Consider the following 23,147-nt stretch of genomic DNA (forward strand, 5'->3'; position numbering starts at 1 on the left):
ATACAAATGCACTACAAATGCAATGCCATGAAGTGCTTACAGTTTAGTCAGTTACAGAGTTTTGGGGGTTTTGGTAAAACCCTTCCTATTTATTTCTGAAGCACATCTCCAGCTTGCTTCATAAATATTAAGAAGCAAGTGCTTCTATGAGGAAGAATCACTCATCTAAATGCTTTGCAATCCAGAAACCGCATTTCAGTTTCTTACTTTTTTCCGGCTTTCCCAACCAAAACATGCCAGAAGATCATAATTCAAATCCAAATAAGCTGCTTCTAACATGTACAGTCACACTTTAAAAAAAAAAAAATCCAAAACCTAAATACAATTCCAGTCTTAAAACTTTACCAAGAAAAATTGTTCAGGGACATAACGGCCATTTCATGACTGACTGCAATGTGTCTGATTACAAGATAAGGTCCTGTGGAAAGTAGACCTAAAATCTAAACAAGAAAAATATTAAGATTTGCACTTACATTCCCATTTTGCTCATAAAAGCAGTCGGAAGGCTTCCCTGCAGCAGCCTGTGTGCTAAAGAAACAGCAAAGCAGCAAATAAAGCCACAGAAGTGGCTTTGTACAATGCACTCATTTGAGTCTCCTCTAAGCGGGTTTGATTTGGTTCAATAGGGGAGAGTTTTATGGCATCCTCACCACTACCCAGGATGAGTCCTTAAACTGCTGTCACTACTGAGCAGGGGAACTTTCTGCTGAAAACAAAACTTTGAAGTGACTAAAGTGTACATAGGTAAGGCTGTAAAACCACAGCAAAACACAGAGCAAGTTACTATCTAGGGCTAATTAACACCATTAAATTTGAGAACTAAATTTTTTCCATTATTCCTTCCTTAAAAATAATTTTCTTAGTGGACGATTAATGGATTTCTTTAATACCACAAGAGAATTTATCAACAGCCATCAACACAGCCCATTTTTACCCAGCCTGGAGTTAGCAAAAAAGAAAACAAGTTTTGGTGGCATAATTTTCTTTGCAGAGCTGAGGAAAATAGAGCAATCCCACACGCTAGGAGCTTTCTTAATAGAAACAGTTAATTTACCACGTAAGGAATATCACATGCATACCACTTCCACCTAGCATGAATCACTCCTTCCAGTTGAGAAAACTAAGGTCTTTTATCTTCCTCAGGGTGGAGTCCATCTCCTCCCATAGATCCCTAGAGAATAAAACTCTAATCGTTTTAAGATTTAAAGGCATTACTTCTTTTACTTTCTTGTGTTCATATATCACATTTCAATGTCTTCTAAACAAGAGAGAACCTAATGTTTTTGTGTAACCTTGAACAGGCCAGTACATAACTTTCATTGCTTCATCCTTGAGCTCTTCTGTAGTTCCATGATCTAATTTGTTATACCGGTGGTATTAAGATGCTCTTACCAGATTAACAATACACAGTATAAATTCATTAAAGCTAATTTTAAAATGGATGTGCTAATTTGAATACTAGGTTAAACAAGGAAAAGCTGAAATGGAATAAAAAAGCCAAACGTCATGTTTTAATATCCTGTGTCTCTCCTTCAGTAAGGTTAATAGATAGCAAATCACTGCTCTATGCAGTTCAAACTAGGAAGAATGCCTCTAGGACCTGACCTAAAATCTGTTGACATCAGCAGAGTCTTTCTTTCAAATATACTACTTTGAGGATCAGTCCTTAAAGAGAGTCCTGTCTAATTTTCTCGTGGGAGTGTGAATATAAAGGCAGATTTTTTTGCTTGACCAGTGCTTCCATCCTTCGCCCAATTCATCTCCCAGGAGGATAGAGGAAAACTCAAGATTTGAGACAGATCGTATTAGACACTAGCATTTATTTGAAGTAACCTCTTAATAATGTGCCATTGGTTCATTAGATCAGAACTTATGCAGTCAGAGAGAATAAACAGTGTAGAAGTGGTCCCCTTATTGTGGAATAGATACTAAGCATCTGAAATTTTAGACAGTGGGAAAATCTGCTGTTCCTAGTCACAGGGACACTTATGCAATATTGTATAATATGCATTGCATGCTAATGTATTATGCATTACAATATCTATGTATAATATGCAATGGTATAGCAATTTTAAGTGAGAAAATGTGTAGGAAGATTAAAACCACACAACTGTGTTAGTATACCCACAAATATATGCAGCACTAATTTTACATAAAGTAGTAGGAACAACACATTATAAACACAAATGCTTGACTCAATTGTTATTGGCATTTTTCTTGACCTTTCAAAATGGTCTTTCCAAAACAAGTACCTCATTTTGATGGGTGTGGGATACTCAGAAGCTCTAAATTAAATGCCTCAAAAGCAGTCTTCAAAACTGTGTTCTAAAGTATATTGAATTAGGCTCCACAAGACCAGTTTTTGGCACCTGTTCTTGAAATGAAGGGGAAAAAAGCACATTGAAACGAGATTATGCATTATTTTTCAGGAATTCAGCAATTTCTTGGAGAGATTAAATTTACTACAGCTTTGAAATAACAGAGTTAGTGCACATTTTGAATGGTTGCCGGACTGGGTAAGAGCTAGCACAGGGGCCTCAGGGGATTTTGTTGTAGTTAACCCATCCTTGTGTTCTGTTCCTACTTTTACATCCTACTTTTACATGCAAAAGAAAACGTTTGAGCATAATACAATATTTATAGCTATAAGTAATAGTCAGTTCCTTTCTGGTTTTAATGTACCAGCATGTATAAGAAATACACAGAACTATACCTATATTATTGCTACTACTTTGCAAAATGTTGTATATATTGCAAAGCTGGCCCTCTAATAGACTGCAGTTAAAGACCTCTGCACTGAAATCTGCCAAAGCTGATACTGCAATCACAAACATGTGTTGTTACACTTCTTGTGGCTCATCTCCACATGGTGCAGCTGTTGTGTTGGCTAAAGAAAATGCAGGCCCAAGGGAAACAAATTTAATTCAGCTGGGGTGACTTCCACTAAAAAAAGTGCTTTAAGAAGAACAGGTGTCTTACAGTAAGAGGGATTGTTTGAGAGGTTTTCCTCAAACTTGCTTTGCTTCTAGGAAAGCTGCTCTTAAGTGGTATGCCTGTGATAATAATCTTTTGCGGTCTAATTTTTAAATAATACTCTTCAGAAATGCAATGCATTCCAGAAATTCTATTTTTGTTTGTTTGGCTCAGTCCTAAGACAGTAAAGCTAGTGCAGGACTTCATGCTGTTAGTTAGGAGCTGGAGGAAGGCTCATTGTTGTTACTCAGATTCCTTGGCCTCAAGAAGGTTTGTTTAATCAACAAATGATTGTACCAGGCAGACTTGCAGCCCATGTAAGTCACCGGCTGACACCCCTAGAGCTGTGCCTGTTTAAACCTGCATAACTACTGGTTTAATTTTTTTCTAAATTCACTTAAATGTAGCTCCCTCCTAAATACATTCCCATTTAGTCAAAATAAATAAGCTAAGATATACTATGTTTTCTAAGAGAACAGTATTAATGGTATGACTTTTTTTCTTTTCCAGGAAGACCTTTACCTTATATACTATGAAACCTCCTCTAGCTCCATCATGCATTCCTACCTCTCTGCTTTTTGTGTCCTCTGGTTTATCAGAATGGAAACTGTTTGATATTCAGCAGCCTTCACACTATGGGCAGTAGCATCCCACAGCGCTGAGATCCCTGGAAGGTGGGAAAGACTTTTCCCAGCAGGTTCTCAGGATGTCTCTCTCTGTCAGTGCTGGCTGAACCAGCCCTGCAGACAGATACTGCAGCAGACAGCAGATCTTTCTCTTCCTCTTGTCAGCTCTCTTTCCAAAATAAGGTTACTGCAGAGGGCACTCTATTGTCGTGTAGATGCCTTCATATTGTACTTTCCTCCTTTGGGCCTGTTTTTTCTATCTCCCGCAACTTCAGAATCCCTTCTCGTTGATGCAGCAGAAGTCCAAATGGGGGATGATTTTTCCACACAGATTCCATTCCTTGGTTCTCCTATAGGATGTATAGGAGTTGGTTTCAGCTCTTCTTTATCACATCTTAACTAAATAAGTGTTATTACAATATTCTGTTTTTATATTTGCAAAGTTAAGCTTCTTAGCTCCTTCTTCAATATTTATTGCCACATGTTGTATCTTCAAAATGTCTTATGCAAACCCTGGGCTGTTTTTCAGACTTTTTCCCAGATTTCTGAATCGAAGGCCCAGTACTCCTCCTTTTGAATAACATTCAGAACTCAACAAGGTCAATAGCAAAATTCGTGAGAATTTTGATCTGTCTCTATGTCTGCATATGAAGACCTGCAACAAATCTTGCATTTTTGCTGATTTCTTCTTACCAAGGGAAAGAAAGTTGTTCTGCCCTTGCCACTTTTATCACAGGACTTGTGACAAAAACCCTAAGTCATACTGATAGAAGAAACTGCCATGGATACGCCTGAATTCAAAACCAGGAACAGATGGACTTATACCCTGCCAGTGAAGGGGGGGAAATATCCCAATTAACAAAATAAGGAGAAACAACTGTGTAGTGAACCTGCATTTGCAGTGAAACCACTATGGAGACACTCACTCTTTACTGTGTATAGGTAAAACCAGTATCCCAAACACTGGGGGGAAAAAAAGAATTATTATTTGTAGAGTGAGATGAATTCAACAGTGTCCGAGTGTCACTGAAAGAAGCTGCTTAGAGTGATATCTGAATTTAAGATTAACCTCTTGCTTTTCATGGTGTTGGACTCTGTGCTTATCAGGGAAGTTTTATGTTTGAGGTTCAGGGAGAAGGTGATGGCCATGTCCTCTGAATGCTTTCAGATGACTGATTTTCAGAATGCTGCTGGCATTCTTCCAGCTGGAGGCCTGGCCATTAGATAAGCTTAACATTATGGTGGCCATTTGCAAAACAGATGAGAGCAGGAATAGCAAGAGGAAATGAGAAACCTAAGAAACCTACTGAAACTCCCTGAAAATAAAGACCTAGAATTTGAAGGAAAAGTCTTAGATCCTTCCACTGAAAGAAAAACTGTTAAGCATAAATTTTCAGCTGGTAAAAGTATAACCACTACCCCAAGGGAGACAAAAACACTGGCTGAAGCAATGCTGCCACAAGTACCGGCTAAAAGAAATCTAGGCAATGTTGCACTAGCTTCCTGTGTGAGAGCCTAGACAAAAGCTTTTAGATATTGCCAGATAGGATAAATTTACTTCTGCTTTCAGGTCGGGGTTTTTTGTTTGGTTTGGTTGGGTTTTTTTAATGGTGAAGCCCATAGCTCTGCTGGCTAAGAACCCTGTTTAATAATCCCTCCTCTGCCAGTATTTAAATTGTGTTAAATGGCATTGGAGCATTACACTACCAGAAGATTTGACAGATATCATTTGGCAGATCCTGTAGTGGCCAGTCACATCACCTTTACAGCTGCCTCTTCCCTTTCTCTGCCAGAAATTGCTGTTTCTGGAAGTGGCTTGGCAAAAGGATCATACCTGTACTTCAGCAATTCTTGTTCAGCCAGATGCTGTAATTCAACCTTGCAAGTAGAGATAGCTGAGGGCCATTCATTTTTGTTCTGCATTTAGTAGCTGAAGTCTCCTTTGCACTGGCATTTGGAAATGTTGTGAGCAGTGATCATTGGTTACCACATTTTCACTATCAGGCTTTCACATGGCAATGGAACTTGATGTGGTGGAAACAGGAATGGGGCTCTCTCCACTGATAATTTCCTGGCAGAGAGAAAATATTAAGTCATCTTTTTTTAATCAAATAGCCTCACCTGGGTAAATATTCTAGCAATTCCAATTTTTCATTTTATTATCATAGTCTGTTGCTCAAGCTGTGTTTTCTGACTGTGCAGCAATAATAGTGCTATGAGCACATGACAATTTTTCAAACTGGCATTGTATTCGGTTCATTTTACATTTCCACACATAATCTGCATAACATTATTAAATCTTTCCTGTACATTATTTAGCCTCTGGGATCAAATGAAATCATACATAACTGGAACTCTTTGGACTTTGACAGATGTCCTCTGGCAGATTTTTTGCAGTGGTTTTTAAGTTGTTACTGCTTTTAGCTATTTTCTTGGCCTTTTCCTGGAATTGGACTTGTGTCAGCTGCTCTGGTGGAAAACACTAACCTCTTAGCTTCTAAAGATGATAAAAGTGGGTTTGAGTTACTGTACCAGACTTTGAACTGAAGCAAAGGTATGATCCTTTTCACCAGCTCACCTGCAGGAAGAGTAGTGCTCCACAGACAGCTGTCAAAAGGGTTGGGAAGGTAATGTGGAGGACTTGCTTGCAAGCTTCTGGAGGAATATTTACGGCATCTTGCCTCTGGTCCTTTTTTCATAAAAGAGCACAGGGAAGCTGGGTATTCTCCTAAAACAGTGAAGGCCATGAAAAAAATACTAAACTTTTGCAGCTCTGTTTTGAAGTAATACAGATTCTCCTGCAACCAATCTGCTTTGTGGGCTCTCTCCTACTGTGGTGTTATGAAGTTACCCTAAGTAATACCGTACTTAGACATTGCACAGTTTGTTTCCTTTCATCTCTACACCTGTGCAAGGCTTTTCATGTGTGGGAGAGCTTTTTCTACCTTGTGTATTTTGTAAGTAATCTCTTTGATAAAGAGAACCCTAGACTTATTTTCTCTGCCTAAGTTCCTATACTTTCTACAGATTTGGAGCAAATAAAAATAGTCATCCCAACATCCATAATTTGTTTTTTAAAAACTCTGTATCAACCATAGAATGCAAAAAAAATCTCACACTATCATATTTTAATAAGTTCAGGCATTCTTGAACAACTGAGAATTTAAATCTGTGAATAAACTGAAGAATGTGTCACTGCATTCAAGAAGCATACTTTCATTTTAAGAAACCACAGCTGCAACAATAAGATGGAAATTTGACACACACTAGGTTGGAGGTGGCGAGGATTAAAGGTATGGAATTAGAAAAGAAACCCCTTATGCTGTTGAACAGAATATGGGACATAAATCAATGACTAACTTTGGCTAAGCTTTGCCTTATGGAGGTATGCAGCATTGCAGCTTCACAGTTATCAGTATTTGTCATCTTGAGTATCAGTACACATGCCAGATGCAAAAGAGGGGCCCAGAGAGAACATGGGGGATGAGGAAAAGAAAATTAATAGTTTCAGTGACAATGTACAGTATTTTGATGTGAAACAGAACTTCTGTAATATTTCAAGGGGCTTACATACATATATATATATGAACAAAAGCTGTTGGAAATAAGCCTTTGACTTCAAAATGTGCCTGATTAAAAAGAATACTGATAAAAATTGAGACGAGAACAGCTGGAACTTTGATTGCAGTTTTACTTTCTTCTGGATGTTTATTTCTAGATCACTTTTGCAGCTGCTTTTATCTACTCTTTAGAAGTTCTTTTAGATTTGAGGAACCATTAGCTGTAAAAGTAAACATCAGCTCAAGTCTGGTTTTATAGATCTTCTTGAAACCATTGAGGGTGGGAAAGATAATGTGAGACTAATGCTGAACTAGATCAGACTTAAGTGATGCTTTGAACAGCCTTTTAGCATTTGAGGCTCCACCTGTAACTCTAACAGAATGTCAAATATTTCTAGTATTGTTCTTTATTAAGCAGTTAGGAATTTCCAATATTTAGGAATTAAAATATTCATTTTGGAAAACTTAAATTCATGTCGCACTCTTGTTCAAAAGACAGAATGCTTTCAAGTATGCCTCCCCTATCTAGGTATAGAGATGGTCCTTAAAACTAGTTCTGCTGCCTTTCAGTATCTGTCATACATAAATATTATGCTTTGAATAAAACAGATCTGTAGTTTTGACTCCACTTCACTCTGTTTTGTTATTGTAGTTGTTTAAGAGTTCTTTAATAACTGTGGTTTTTATTTGCTTAAGAGATGCCTGTTTGGAGACTGGAGAAAGGTCAGGGTTAACCCTGCTTAACCTTAGCTAATGACCTATATTGGTGGTCTCTTTTAGATCTCAGGAGTGTCAGCAATGATGCTGTGGCCACTGACTGACTTTCATGCCAGGTCCCACTGAAATAAACACACTGTTATACTTATTTTATGCTTCTTTCCAACAGAAATTTTTACCACACTATATTGGTAAAAGCCCTCTGGTCAAAGTCACTGAGACTTCTCTATTTTCAGATTTAAGATTTTACCAATTCAAGCACAAGATACAATTTGTTAAAAAATCCTTTCAGATGGCTTCATGAGTCTTCTTGTGGGACCATTCCTGGATTAAAAAAACATTTTTTCAGTTTCTATAATCAGCTTTCATTTCTCTGTCCTGTGCTTTTCTGTTAATGATGGAGATTTCCTCACAATTCTCAATAGGCACTCTCTCTAGACTCCCTGAAAGCCCCCAGTCTTGCAGATGCCATTGATCCTTGCTTCCATCACAGCCAGGAAGGCTGTCATTCCAAAGTATTCCTTGTCCCAGGGTCTCTTCTGCTCGTTTCCACAGCCTCCTGACAGAGCAGGGTGCTGTACCTTCGCAGGCAGGCTCCATCCAGCAGCTCAGAAACACGTGGCCTCATGGCAACAGTGAGATTCAAAAACTCCTGATTGCATTTGAACAACCAGTAGTCATCAGGACAACTGAAATGGAAAAGGAGAATATATATTGCACTGGAAAGTTTGCAGTGTAGCTGACAGTATCTCTTTCCCCTCTTCTCTGAAGCTGAAAATAAGAGGCCTTGAGTCAGTTCTGTTTCTGCTTCAATGTCATGTCCTTGGCTTTCAGCACTCCTCTGGTGCTAAAATGAGTTTTGGTGCCGAAATGAATGGGATTTATGTTTTTCTTGGAGACAGTTCCCAAAGGGGAATTTGAAAGAATAGTATAACCACTAATTTTCACCAGCCTAGCATGGGTGAGCAAGTCAAATAAATTAAAGAGTTAATGCAAACAAGGCAGACCTGCAATAATCATTGATACTGTTTATGAGACAGACCATGCCATCTACTCTAGACTAAACAAGGAAAATGGCCATTTGCAACCTTCATCCTACCCTTCGCCATCCTGTCCAAGTCCCTCAAATATTTCTGTGGGGTCTGTGAAAGGGAACTAAGGAGAGCAATACAGAGACCTGTACCATCATGGGAACAGAAAACAAAAGTCCATGAGCAAAGAAGGTGGAAGTCCACTGCTGGATCTTCACTCTGATTTGTCCTGGTTTCACATGCTTTCAGTTTGTTGCTGACTCATGATACCCAGACACCAGAGACTGTCTGCCATGACATGACACTGGCTCAGCTCAACAGGAAGGGAAGGAAAATGAGACAGAAGAGTATTCTTTACCAGAAAGTCTTCTGACTGGTCCATGCCCAGCTTAGTTCCATTCTTGAAATGATCTGTTCCTTTTCCCAGTTGTTGCTTTGACTGTACTCCAGAGTGATCTTGCCCTGATTTTTCCCCCACGGTGGCTATGGAGAGTTCTTGGAGAAAAAAAGACACTTTTCCCCATGCCACAAGCTAGATTCAAACTGCTCTACACTGCAAAATCTCTAAAGTTATCAGTCAGCATCGCATCCACAGACTCTGTGTTGGTGTGACTGTCCTTTCACCCCACAGGATGATGCACACAAGTGGTGCTATGAAGTGACAGCAGAAGCTGAGAACACCAGCATTTAAGGCAAAAACAAGGTAGTCATACAGATAGCAGTGCCAACAACTTAACTCATGGAAAAGGACATGAAAGCAGGCATGATGAAAATTCTTGCCTAGAACAGTAACTGCTCTTGGGTTTTTTATAAACTTTTGTTCATTTGTTTATTTTTATGAGGCAGTCTGAAAATAATATCCCTGATTTAGTAAATATTTAAAACCAGCAGTAAACCACACATTCAGCAGATGACTGGCATATAAAGACATTGAAGCACCTGCTTAGATACTGCCCTGGATAGCAATGATCTTAAGCATGCACTTAAATGCCTTTTGGATCATACCCAGTAGAGATACAGAGTTATGTTCAGCCTTGGCAGTGTCTTTAAGTGCTTTCTAATGCCTTACCCTGGTAAGCTTTCCCTCAATTTCCTTGTATTTCAGCAATCTTCAATAACTTAACTTTCAAAAACCCTGATTTTATTAAGAAGTGCAGGGTTTCATCAGTAAGGTTTGTCTGGACATTGTAGAAGTGAGTTTGCCCAGGAGCAACTGTTAGTTTTTTGTAATATCCATTATTGTCCTTTTCTTTGAATTAGATGCCACAAACAACTGAAAAAAACCACACAGAGATTAATACAGACGTTGTGCACATCTGTAAGTGATGACTTGCATATGCTTGCACCGTACTTGTAATGCTCTGAAAGTATCTGAAATGCTCTGTAGTATCCTGGTTTATAACATATCCTTCACCACAGTTTACACATTGAGAATGCATGCTGAAAACAGGAAACATGCATATGGAGGGTAGGTAAAAGAGGATTATAGTATGCATGCATTCAACAGAATAGTCCCAGTTTAAGAGTATCATAAGCATCAGGCTTGCATAAACAAATCAGTGCTTAACCCACAGATGTATCTAATGACCGTATGGATTGTGAGTGTTTACAACTGGAAAAAACTCCCTGAGCTTTTCTATTGTTTGTTGACTTACACCCTATAATATTAATTTTATTTGTGAAACCAAGTTATTCACTGGGATATTGCAAGTTCTTAAAAGGAAATGGAGTTATTTAATATATGCCACAGCACAAGATGTATGGGTCTGTTCTCTGCTGCCTTGGAGTTCTCATGTCCTAGGTGAGTTACGAGGCATGTGACCAAATGTACAACTGCATTTCTAAAACCACTTTATCGCTTTTATACAATATTTCTTTTAGATTTTCCCCCTAGCAGTTGGCTCAGAGATTGAAAACTTCATGATCCTTTCGGCCTGAGGCAGCTGCAGAACTTCATGGGGGCCTGAACCCTCCCTTTAACACAGGAGTGGAGTCTACAAACCCATGGTCGTGCAGCAGGCAGGCAGCCCTGAAGCCCTGCCGACCTTCACCTTGCAGGTGTCCTTTGACACGTCTGCCAAGAGAGGTAAAATGCCACCACCAGAGAGTAAGCAGAGCCTGTCAGCCTAGGGACCCTCTGTAGTCCCGAGGCTCAGCTTGAGGGGGTCGGCAGCAAGGTATGGAGCAATGAGAAAGGGGCCCACTCGTGTGCAATGGGTGTCTGTGCTTCCACAGCACAGCCCTGCTCAGTGTTTCTGTGCTGACGGCAGGAAAGACTTTAGCCAAAAGGTTGCTTAAACCAAACTATAGCAAGGTATGGCATGTTGTATTTCTTTATATCCTGGCATCTGCTCACTTCAGACACCACAAAAACCTCTTATTGCTGATGGCGGGGGAAGGAACACTTTAGACTGGAAAGGTCCATTTATCGAGGGCTCGGGGCAAGACGGCAGCACCGCAGCTGGCGGCGTCCTCTCCTCGGTCCCCGCGCCGCCGGCGGCCGCCGCTGCACCATCCGTCGCCCCATCCGCACCGCGCTATTGCACCGAGGCAACAGTTGAGGCACAGCGCGCAAGTTCCGCAGGATAAGCGGCCCCCACCGCTGTGCATACGGCAAAGCCGGACTCGGCCAAAGGCGGTTTGACGCTTCTCCCGGTGCGCCCGTGAGCTCCGCGGTGTCCGACGCGGAGCCAGGAGCTTCGGGAGCGGGGAGCCGGGGCTCGGCAGTGGCTGGAGAACAAAAGCCCCCCGGGGCTCTGTGTTCCCTAGAGAGGGGAAGACGAGGAGGAGGCACCCGTCGGGCTGGCTGCGGTGGTGATGCACGTCGGGGAGGCGTCGGGGCGGGCAGCCGCGGTGCCGCGGGTGAGATGCCTGGGCCCGCTCCCTGCTGCCCAGGGGCAGCCCTGAGGCCGGGACCGCGGGCAGGGGCCGAGGGCGAGGGGGTGGCAGGGCTTGTGCACCCGGGGTAGATGCGGGCGGTATCCAGCCCACTGAGGTTGTTGAGTGCTTAATTACTTTCTTCTTTCATAGAAATTAATCGCGGCGGTATTCTACGGGGATCTGAGTCCGAGAAGGGAAAAAAGGGCACGCTGGCCGGGAGTTGCAGCGGCGGTGTCCCCCGGAGCCTGCCAAGCGCCGCGTCCCCGTCCGCCTACGCCTGTTTGTCAAATCTTGGCATTTCCTGACTAGTTCATTAAAAACAAAACAGAATATCCCACCCAATAAAACGGAGCGAAGTCGGTAATGATTTAGTCATCAAGAAACACCAGGGGAATCAGATGCCAGATAGACGGGCGGTCACTGTTTTCCTTAAAAAAAAAAAAAAATTAAGTCCTCGGTGTGTAGCCGAGTCGTTTGCCGCACCGGCCTATCTTTCGGCCGGCGTTAGCCCAGGGCTGGGCTCGGTCCGCGCGTGCCCTCGCTGCTCAGCGGCCTCCCTGCCCTGCGCGCCCCGGCAGCGCTTCCCGAGCCAGCGGCCGTCGGGAGCCCTCGGGTCGCCTCCCAAACTAGGATGCAGCGGTGCCCTGCACTGGGGACTGTGCTCCCGGCCCCCTCCCTTGGCTTAGCCCCTGTGATAAGCCGGAGCCGGCCCGAATACCCGCTGACCCTTGTCTCTCCGGCGCCGGCTGCGGGTTGCACCCCTGACCCCCCTGAAGACTCTGTCCCATTCATTTTCTCGGGGGTGAGTTCCCAGCGACCGCGGCCCCCCACTGCCGACAGCGGTGGTCTGAACTGCTCCGTGCACGCATCGCCCACCGCAGCCGCGCACGGTGCCCCGGGGGAGGGCCCGCCAAGCACCGCCGCGGAGGCTCGCTGCAGTCCCGGGCGCATTTCTGTGCTCAGAAAGGGTCAAGGTTTGCCCCAGGCTTCACGGCCGCGGAGGAACTGCTTAAATCTCTTCTTCGCAGCAAGAACAAACGCTGCCTATCTCCTTGCTACCCTGGACGGAATCCAGCACTCCGGATGAATTTTTTTGGGGGGTGTGGGAAGAGAGAGAGCGGGGGGAGGCTGAGATAACTGCGGCGATGTCTGCACTGGCGAGACGCGCGGATGGGAGAAGGCGGTGCGAGGTGAGCGCTCGGTCGCCCGCGGATAGCGGTGCTACCTCCGCGCTCCTGGGGGCCCCTCGGCCGCCGTCTCTCGGGCGGTGCGGGAAGAGCCCCGCTCTGGGTCCACCGGGGCCCCCAGCCCCAATGCTCTGGGTCCGCCGGGACACCCACGGCGGGGCCGGGGCCCGCGCCGGGGCGGGCGTAGCGCGCAGGGCGCCGCACCGACCTCAAGGCGGCGCTGCAGCACCGCGGGCCGCCGCCGCCGGGTACAGAGCGGCTCCGGCGGCTCCCCCAGCACCGCCCGGCCGTGCCCGCGCCCGTCCCGGGCACAACGGGGAGGCCGCCCCGCCGAGGCGGGGAAGTCCCGTGGGTGCGGGAGGGGCCCGCCCGAGGTGGACGCGGAAAGGTGACATGAGAGTGCTGGGCTCCTGCGGGACCGGCGGCCCGTGCCCCGGCTAGTGTCTCCCCTGCTCGACGGGTGCCATTGCCGTAGAGCCCCCCGGCGACCGAGCGACCCCGGGCTCCGGCTGGTGCGGAGCTGACGCGGCACTCCCGGTGGACCTCGCGGCCGGCTCTCGCCGCGCACCTGCCGGCCGGGCCGGGCGGAGTGGCGCCGGGGTCACCGGTGCTCCCGGCCAGCGCAGACGTGCGTGGCGGCTGCCGCGCTGCCGGTGGTGGGAGAGCGCGGCGTAGCCGAAACGTGCCACGAGCGGCCGCGGAGAGAACAGCCCGGGCAGTGACGCCCACCGCACCGTTCCCCTCCCGAGTTCCCTCTGCTTTGAAGCTTTTTCTTTGCCTGGTCGGCTTGTTATTTGAGGAGGTTGTTGTTGTTTGGGGATTTTTTTAGATTCTGGGTTTGATTTTGGGTTGGTTGTTAAATATATATATATGGGGGTTTGGGGTTTTTTTTTTTTTAATTCTTTTTTCCCTCCACGAGTGTGGCTTACTTCTACTTGCTGTAAAGGGCAAGAAATTATGGTTCTCCAGAAACAATTTCCCTTTGATCCTTGAGTCTGGGGGTGTTGTTCTTGGTATCCAGAAGCCAGTAGTGCAGGAAAGAAATTGCGTCTCTGAAGTACCTTTTTCACTTCGTTCTTGAGGCAACCTGCCACTTTCGAGAAAGAAAAACGAGGGGATGCGGGTCCTGCCCCCGCGTCCTGCCGGAGTGCCCCAGCTCAGCCGCGACCGATGAGCCCTTGCCCTGTGCAGGCTCCCCGAGGTGGCCCGCACCCACCTCACACCCGGCCCGAGGAAATCTCTCCTTCTCCCGAAATCGTGAGCTTCCGTATCCTCGCTTCCCGGGAGAAGAAATACTATTTATTTAGGCTGTCTGGGATTTAAAACAGAGCATTTTCGAAGAAGGGATTTATGAAAAGAAACGAAAAATAGCCCCGGCGGCTGGTGGCAGCCGCGGGCTGCAACGTGCGCCATCCTCGGCTGCGCTGCCCTGTGAGGGGACACGGCCAAACCTTCGTCTGCCGACTCTTATTTCCCTCTTTGATTAATTTTTTTCTTTCTGTACACTAAAAGGAGAAAAAATCCCGATGTAGCTGTAATTTACGTCCTCTTCTCTACCTCGGGCTTGAATTAACTAGCACAGACCTTCCCGTTGAAAATTTTTCAAAGCTGTCCTTTAAGTGCCATTTTCTCCGACGTCTTTCTGTCCTTTTCCAATTCTAGTTCCAATTTCCAGTAGAGATTATACGATAAATTCCCCATACATGTGATTTAAATAACGCACACAACAAGATAATATTGCAGATAAAAAATGTAACCCAAAGTCGACATATGCAACCAGCCGCATTGCAGCTATCGACGAAAGTGAATTGGACGCCCAAATCGAGATATTTGAAGAGGGTTAGGGAGGCCCCATTTAGCAGTAAATTCCCCGGTAATAAATCGAAACTGCTTTCGAAACTATGTGTCTGTTCCAGGTAGGGATTGTGTGCTTAGTCACCGCGCATGGGGATGCCACCGCAGAGCTTTTCTGTCTGAATCTGCCCTTAGGCGACTCAATCGCAGTGAAAGAGCAGCGCCGAATTTCTGACAGTCCATGGGGCGACCCGACATGATGGCCACAAGCCCATTTGGACGTGAGCACTATCTGCACCCACTCTCGGCGACATGGGCACCCTCAAAACCCCACGCTCTAGGTTTGGGGGTGTTATTTTAGATATTTAAGCCAGTCGGGCCGACAATGTCACCCCAGCTGGGGCACGACGGGCAGCCGGGTTGGGCGGTGAGACGCAAGGAGCGCGCAAACACCCCCGCCCGGTAGTGGGGCGGGGGGCGTCGAGCTGTTCTCGGAGGGAAAAGTCACCTTAGGTGACACGGGGGGAGCGGGGGGCGTTCTGCCACTTTAAAGCCCAGTTGCTACCCAAACACAAGTAAACAGTGGGGCCGGCGCGGCGGGGCGGGCCGGGGCCGGGGCCGCGGCCGGGGGCGGTCCCGTCCCGTCGGGGCGGAGCGGCGCGGCCCCGAGCGCGGGGCTGTGCGCGCCGCGGGGTGGGCCGGCGGCGGCGGCGGGCGGGCGGGGACAGCGCTCCACGCCACTCACCGCTGAAATGTGATGGACCGGGCAGGGGGCGGCTCAGACTCGCGCCGAGCCTCGCCGGGGTCGAAGGAGGGAGGCTGCGGGCGGGAGGCGGCGATCTATGCCGGGGCCCCGGGACCGCCGCGGCCAGAGCTCAAAGCCGCCGCCCAGCCTTCCGCAACATGCCGGTCGCCGCCGGGCCCTGGCCCCGCTGAGCGCCCCCGTTGTGGATCTAATGTCTCCGTGAAGGTGCCGCGGCTCCCGCCTCAGCTTTGCCCCGGGAGGAGCAGCAGGCTGCGGTAGGTGAGTGGCTCCGCTGGCCCGCCCTGCCCGCTGCCGTCGGTGGGAGCGGGGCGGCCGCCCCGAGAGCGGAGCGTGCGCTCAGCCGGGAGCGCAGGGCCGCCGGGTTTACTTTCAGTTCGCAGCTTCGCGGCGGGTTGGGGTGTGGGTGTCCCCCCCTTCCACGCCGCGGGCGCGTTGGTGTGAAGCCAGGGGACGGCAGCCTCCCGGGATGCGCTCTCGATGTTCTGCACGCGAAATTCCTAGCAGAGAGAAGCCAGTCCGTGCATGGACTGCGGAACCACGCCGCGGGTCGCCCTGGAGAAATCCTCGGTCAGGGGAAACACCTGACTGCGCGGGCAGTGGCGGCCGCGGCTTCGGGTGAGGCCGTCGGGGAGCGGAAGCGACCCGGTGCCTGCCCACTCCCTGGGTAGGACGGCAGCGCCTTCGGGGCACGGTCCCGGCCCCACCGCGGGAGAACGAGGAGCACGGGCCGGACCAGCAGGTCGGAGGCAAGCAGGTAGAGAGGGGTGTCCTGGCACCAGGCTTAATTTAATTAAGCTCTCTGAATAGAATGGGAAAAGGAAGCACCAAGGTTTAAGTAACATCCGTTTTTGGTTGACTTTCACCACCCCCCCCCCCCCCCGTCTCAACACACCTTAACATAAATGGCCTTAAAATCACGTACGAAGGCGCTTTCTAGTCTTTTTTGATACGTTTTACTAAAGTTACCTCCAAATACAAATAGTAACAGATGTACCGCCATTCAGACAGCAGTGTAGTTTTAAAAGTTTCTACCTTAAAATGCGGATTTCGTGTTCCGTGTTCAGAGTTGGGTTTTGGACAGCAAAACGAGCGTGGTGCAATGACACCCCCCGCCCCCCCTCCCCCCCCAGCCACCAAACGCAGTCGTAACAGAGGGAGCTCTGCCCTACGGAAACACTGCCCCTACTTCGGTCATAGCTTCCAGCCGGTGGCTCCGAAACCCAGCCTCAAACAACCAGGATGGAGGCAGGAGCCTTCGGAGCAGCCAGAGAAAAGCGATTTAATTGCTTCTGTTTCGGTTCCTCGCAGAAAGCGAACAGGAACTCACACTACGACATCTTTAAAAATAAGTCTCTATATATAACCACCCCCCCCACCCCCCAATAAAACGAAAAGGTCGCCATATGTAATAGGTCGTATCGATAACTGTCTCTGGTGTCGATAAAATCACAAACGAGGAAAACTGGGGAGCAGCGGAGGAAGCTCCGGAGAGCCACGACTCGAGGCAAACGAAAACAGGGGTAGGCAGCAGTGCAGTTCCCACCCGACCTCCCTGCCGCATTTCTTTTCCCCAGTCGGCAATTGTGCGGTGCCACAAACGTGGAGGAAAGCTATTTTAGGAAAAAAACCCGGAAAGCAGCTTTCCAGCCGGAGTGTACGCGGTGCCAGTGGAACGGCAGGAGCCGGGCGGCAGCGGCCCGTGAGGCAGGGACACCGCTCATGGAGCCCGGGCTCTGCGCTCGGAGAGTTTCCTTTATTTTTGTTGTTGTTTGGAGGGGGTGGTTCAGGATTTTTGCGGGGGGAGGGTCTCTTGTTTATTTTGGGAACTGAGCGTTACCAGACCCTCCACACAAATCCCTTGAGGTGCTGGGTCACCCTCGGCCCTACCTCTTGTTTACAGGCCCAGAGAGACCCTGGCGTTTGCTTTGGCCGCTTTCCTGGGTCGCGGCAGCCTCTTGGCTGCTGGAAGTGAACCCTCAACGAAAGCAAAAAAAACGGAAACGGCAGTGGCTTGCCCCCCATGCCGATGTCCCCCTACCCCGCGGGAGGGAGCGTCGCTCCGCGTCCGCCGAGGGGACTCCCTTGCGACGGGAGCAGCGGGCCCGGCGGTTTCGGTTGAATGAGCTGAGTGAAACCCTCTGACAGTCACACACCGCTCATTAGCTCACGGCCCCGCCGCTCCGGAGGAGCTCCCGGCCGGGGAACGCCCGAGGGAGTGCGGGGGATTCGGCCGCACTGCTCCGTGCCGCCGGGGCTGCGCTCGCCCTTCTCGGCCCTGCGAGACGGAGGGAGCAGACTACGGGGCAGCGCCGTGCCGGGCGGCCCTCGGTGGGCCGGGGAGGCCTCCGGGCCGGCCGCTCTCCTCGCCGCCGGTGGGATGGCTGCGGCGCGGGGGGCTGGGTAGGAGGTGTGCGTGCGGGGCAAGGGCTCCTTTTCTCTCCTTCGGTTATCTTGATAAATGAGTTGTTGTTGAAGGAAGAAAAATAAGCAACGGAGCTAGGAACGAACGCGGGGTTTATTCCCCCCCCACTCCGCTCCCCGGGCCTGACTCGCCTCTCCGTGAGCATCCTGCTCTATCCCGGGGAGGCCCCAGCCAGGAGGGGTCGGGGGTCGGGGCCTCCGCGCCCGCAGGAGGCCGGACGGAGGGTGGGAGCGACGCCGGGGGCCAGGTCGGCGCGGGGGGCAGGAGGGAGGCGGCTCCGGGGTCTCCGCGGTGGGCGCTGCAAGAGAAGGTGGCAGGGTGACGGAAAGCGGAGAGGCTTCGTCCCCGGCCCCGTTTCTGTTACGCCTGTATTTTTGCACGATTCGTTTAATTTGAATCTGCGGCGCCTTCGGTTGGCTCGGTGCTGAGTTTTCTCCTTTTTATTTTAATTTGGTGTGGGCGTTTCGGGAACGCTATTTTTATTTATTTATTTACTACGCTTTAGCTTCTCCGGTCGAAGCGATCGCGCTGTGGGTCAGTGTCGGCCTCAGGTCCCGGCGGAGAACGGGAGCCTGGGCTGCGGCGGGGTGCTGGGGCCGCGGCAAGACAGTGCACCGGAGCCGTGCCTGTCCCTCCCTGGCTCCGCTGCTGCGCTCGCTTCGGCTAAGGAGCACCACGCTGCTCTCAGTAAAAGTCTCTCTCCCCTCCTTTCTCCCTCTTTCTTCCTAGGATTTTCTCCCCGTCTCGGAAGCCCATCAGAGGCACCAGCTGCTCCGCCGGCTCGCGCCCACCTCGGGAAGATGGGAAGCAAAGCTCTGCCAGCCCCCATCCCGCTGCACCCGTCCCTGCAACTCACTAACTACTCCTTCCTCCAGGCTGTGAACACCTTCCCCGCAGCTGTGGACCAGTTGCAAGGTCTGTACGGACTCAGCGCCGTGCAAACCATGCACATGAACCACTGGACATTGGGCTACCCCAATGTGCATGAAATCACCCGCTCTACCATCACGGAGATGGCGGCTGCGCAGGGCTTGGTGGACTCCCGCTTCCCCTTCCCCGCGCTCCCCTTCGCCACGCACCTCTTCCACCCCAAGCAAGGGGCCATCGCCCACGTCCTCCCAGCATTGCACAAGGACAGGCCCCGCTTTGACTTTGCCAACCTGGCCGTGGCCGCCACGCAGGAGGACCCCCCCAAGGTGGGGGAGCTCGCCAAGCTGAGTCCCGGACTGGCCTCTCCCCTGTCGGGCATCAGCAAGCTGTCCCCGGACAGGAAGCCTTCCCGCGGGCGCCTGCCCTCCAAGACGAAAAAGGAGTTCATCTGCAAGTTCTGCGGCAGGCACTTCACCAAGTCCTATAACCTCCTCATCCACGAGCGAACCCACACGGACGAGCGGCCCTACACCTGCGACATCTGCCACAAGGCTTTCCGGAGGCAGGACCACCTGCGGGACCACCGGTGAGGGACCACCACGACCGGGGTCGGGCCGTGGGCAGCCGGGGTGGGGTGAGCCTCTCGAGGGGGACGAGACTCAGCGGCTCCAGGAGCTCTGGGCTGAGCCAGGGAAACCGCGCAGGAAAAGCTCCCGGCTCAGATTCCGTGGCCACGGAGGGACCAGGGCAGCCGAAACCTGCGTTTTGTGTGGGACGGGTATCCCCCTGAGGGAGAGCCAGAGGGGTTCACAGCAGGAGATGAAGATCCCGGGGCTTTTGTGCTTCTGAGTCATGGCCCTGGGGGATGGAGGGAACAGGACGGGTCGCAGGTGGGCGCTTCCCTGCTGGTCCCCCATCCGTCTCCGCACACCGCGGCTGGTGCTGAGAGGCGCCCGCGGCCGCGGAGCGGAGAATGCTCTCCGCCTTCGAAGAAGAGCGGGCTAGGGTCCGGCCGGCAGCTCAGATGCTGTCCCGGTCTGGCACCAGAGAGTGCAGTCACGCTTCGATATGAATTATTGCAAATGATTTGAACCCGCCAAGAAATTTAACCATAAACAGAATAATAATGGGGAAGGGAGGAAAGAGCAGGGTGAGGGCGTCTGGGGGATTGTGTCGAGTTTGGGGGAGTGGGGTGTGGGGTCGTGTGTCCCACGCGCCTCCGGCAGCGCTGCTCACCCCACGGGTTGCCTTCCAGGTACATCCATTCAAAAGAGAAACCCTTCAAGTGCCAGGAGTGCGGGAAGGGCTTCTGCCAGTCCAGGACCCTGGCGGTCCACAAAACCCTACACATGCAGGTGAGCCCGGCGTTCCCCGGCCTTTCAACGTGCGTGCCGCCGGCGCGGACCCAACCCGGCCCGGTTCGGCCCGGCTCGGCTCGGCTTAGCCCGCCGCGGGGCAAGGGCGGTGGCCATCGGGGGAACGGGGCTCTGGTGGAGAGGGGAGGGGGGAGGGGGCTCCGGCACTGGAGGGTCCCGTGGGTCCGCGGGGGGACAGCGGCCGGTGGTTACCTCGGCGGCCGCCGGAGACCCGCGGAAAAACGGCGGCCGTGGGAGACAGGCTTAAAGCCAGCGGGGACGCGGTTGGCGGCCGGGAGTGAGCCCCGGGTTCGGATTTGTCCGCGCCGCTGCTTCGAGGCGTTTTTCGTTGAGGGCTGCAGCCCTGCCCTGGCGGCGGCGGCAGGCGAGGGGCAGAGGGGCGGCCCGGTGGCGGGATGCGGTGCAGAGCGGTGCGGAGGGACCGCCGTGGCAGCCGGGCGGGCAGCAGGAGTCCCGGAGCGGGAGGGCGGCGCGGAGGCTGCTTTCCGTGCGCCCCAGGGGCGCGGAACATCACGACTCGAGAACTATCAGATAAGGCTTTTGGGGCAGGATAGGGAGAGGTGGGCGGCCGCCCGGCCGCACGGGGCTCCTCTCGTTCGTGTCCTCCCCCGATATCTCAAGTTGTGCGTTGCGATGAGAAAAAGTGCAGTGATACGTTAAACCAGGTGGTTTGTGAAGGATTAATCCTTTGCTTGCTTCAAATCTGAACAGGAATCTCCACACAAATGCCCCACATGTGGAAGAACCTTTAATCAAAGAAGTAACCTGAAAACTCACCTTCTTACCCATACAGACATCAAGCCCTACAACTGTGAGCAGTGCGGCAAAGTGTTCAGGCGAAACTGTGATCTACGGCGGCACAGTCTAACTCACACCCCGCGGCAGGACTTCTAGAGCAGCCAGGGACCCGCGCCCGCTCCGGCAGCTCCAACTTGCCCACTTTACTCAAGGAGTGTATTGTAGGAACTCACAGACGCGCACACACACACACGGAGACACGCACGCAGACTCGGGGCCAAGCTTTCCTACCACATGTCTGCGAAACTCGTTTAGAGAGTGCGGACTGCAGGATCGGGCCCCTCTCCAACCCACACCCAAGCGTAAAGCTCATCTTGTAGATAATCGCGGCTCATTTTAGAGCTCTGTACAGAACGTGGTTTTTTCTTCATTTGTTTGTTTTGTATCGTGTCAGATGCACATCGATAACAAATCGTGGAGGCAAAGTATCTCTTTAAAAATGTATTTCAAAATAAATCTTTTTTTTTTCCAAATACCTCCTGCCTTCTTGTATTATTCTCTGAGCATTTGGGCTTTTTTTTTTTCCTGCTGTGTCAATGCAATGGTAAAGCATATTGAATAAATTTCCTAGCTGGGTAATTGTACTGTCACAACAATTTTGGTGATCACTTTTGTTTGGTCTGTTCCACTGTCGCTGTTGTGTTATCTATTGTTAAGTAAAATGAAAGTGCCTTATTTGAGAGTTTATAGCTCTATTACTTAATAGTATGAATGTCTAAATATTAACTTCTGTACTTTTTTTTCCTCATTTTCCCGAACGATTTTTTTAAAAGAAGAAAAAGTAAGAAATATTTGCAAATAAACAGATCTTAGGAAATAATGCATAGAGCCGTTCTTACACCAAAGCGGCTTATTAGTAACTTATTTGCAATCAGCCCGTATATTGTAAAAGTTATCCGTCTCACGGGGATTGCAGCAGGCAGCCTCCTGCCTGTAGACTTTGGACACGGGCAATTCACCTGCCTAGACAGGGACTTTATCCTGCAGAAGACGATTCTTTCCCGACAGCTCTGGAAGCAAAGAGCGAGGCGCCAATACCGCCCTCCGCCCCGGGCTCATCCGCGGGCCCCTGGCAGAGCTGCGGCACTGGGAGCAGGGATCCCCTCACCCCGTTCCCCTCCTCCATCTGCGCTGCCGAGCGCAAGTCACGCCCAGGGGGTTGGACGGAGAGGCGAGGAGAAGAGGGATTGTTCCCCCCCTCTCGGGAGACCCTCACCCCACGGTGGGGGCCCCCAGGCACTCCCCGCCGGGGTGGCTCTCGGCGACTCAGTATGTCCACCCCATGGGCCGCACGCTCAGTGCCTGCACCGGCTCTGCAGCCGGCAGGATGGTGGCACTGAACAATGGGCTCCCCTGCTTGTCATCCTTGCAAGCTTCTCACCAGTGCCTGTGGACTCTTCTGGAAAGGCATGGTGCCAACGCTGAGGCATTTTCCCTGATATACTGCAGGGTGACTTGGATGTGCATCCCCTCATTACCATCCCACTGCTCTTGTCACTTCTGGCACCCTTTCCACAGTGTTTTGAGTAGTTTGGGGCCCCAAAAATTGTTCTTTCTCAGGCTAGGGGCAACCGTCCTGCCCTACTCCTCTGCCAAATAAAGGACCAGGTTAGAATAGCAGGGAGAAATCTCTTCCCCAGGCCCAGGGAGCCCTATCCAAGGAGAGAGCAATCCCCTTGCTCCCAGCTCATCAGGGAGGGCTTCACTCCTGGACTCCACCTAGCAGGGTACCAGAACTCCAGGCTGGTCCATCCATGGAAAGGATCACAGATCCTAGCATGCCCAAAAGCAGCGGGTACTGACAGAGCTTGTGTGGCTACACTGTCCCCCTCCCTGATCCTCGTTGGTCCTTCGGCAGGGTAACCACACTGCCTGAACACTGTTAATGAGTAGCAAGTCAAAACCAGCAGTGCTTGGTCTGCAGTCAGACCATCAGTGCAGAAAGCGCTCCATCGCTGCCTGCACTACCTCCACAGAGGGCTGCCACGGGGCAGGGACTACAAGCCAGCCCTGCTCTGACCCAGACCAGGCAGACAGGTGAATTTCCACGGGTACACCAGATATGACAGTCCCAAACTCAGACAAAATTTATCATGTGGTCAAGGCCTATCTCTCCATCTGCCCCTATCCAGGAAGATGGAGAAGGA

At 50.2% G+C, this 23,147-nt stretch overlaps 1 protein-coding gene across 4 annotated transcripts; it reads left to right on the forward strand.

Annotated features, from left to right (window-relative positions):
* Window positions 1-12,904: 12,904 nt before the first annotated feature.
* Window positions 12,905-21,675, forward strand: OSR2 (odd-skipped related transciption factor 2). Of its 4 annotated transcripts, none has more exons than XM_032130138.1 (4): window positions 12,905-12,977; window positions 18,686-19,412; window positions 20,082-20,181; window positions 20,914-21,675. In XM_032130138.1, the coding sequence occupies exons 2-4, from the start codon at window positions 18,757-18,759 to the stop codon at window positions 21,094-21,096; spliced, it is 939 nt and encodes a 312-aa protein (XP_031986029.1). In that variant the 5' UTR covers window positions 12,905-12,977; window positions 18,686-18,756; the 3' UTR covers window positions 21,097-21,675. The 4 variants fall into 4 exon arrangements, with proteins under 4 accessions (XP_031986029.1, XP_031986012.1, XP_031986039.1 ...); XM_032130121.1 differs by lacking the exon at window positions 12,905-12,977 and adding an exon at window positions 15,485-15,792; XM_032130148.1 differs by lacking the exon at window positions 12,905-12,977 and adding an exon at window positions 15,485-15,792 and having other exon boundaries at window positions 20,996-21,675.
* The last annotated feature ends 1,472 nt before the right edge of the window (window positions 21,676-23,147 follow it).

This window comes from Corvus moneduloides, chromosome 1 (assembly GCF_009650955.1).
Source record: "Corvus moneduloides isolate bCorMon1 chromosome 1, bCorMon1.pri, whole genome shotgun sequence".
NCBI lineage: Eukaryota > Metazoa > Chordata > Aves > Passeriformes > Corvidae > Corvus > Corvus moneduloides.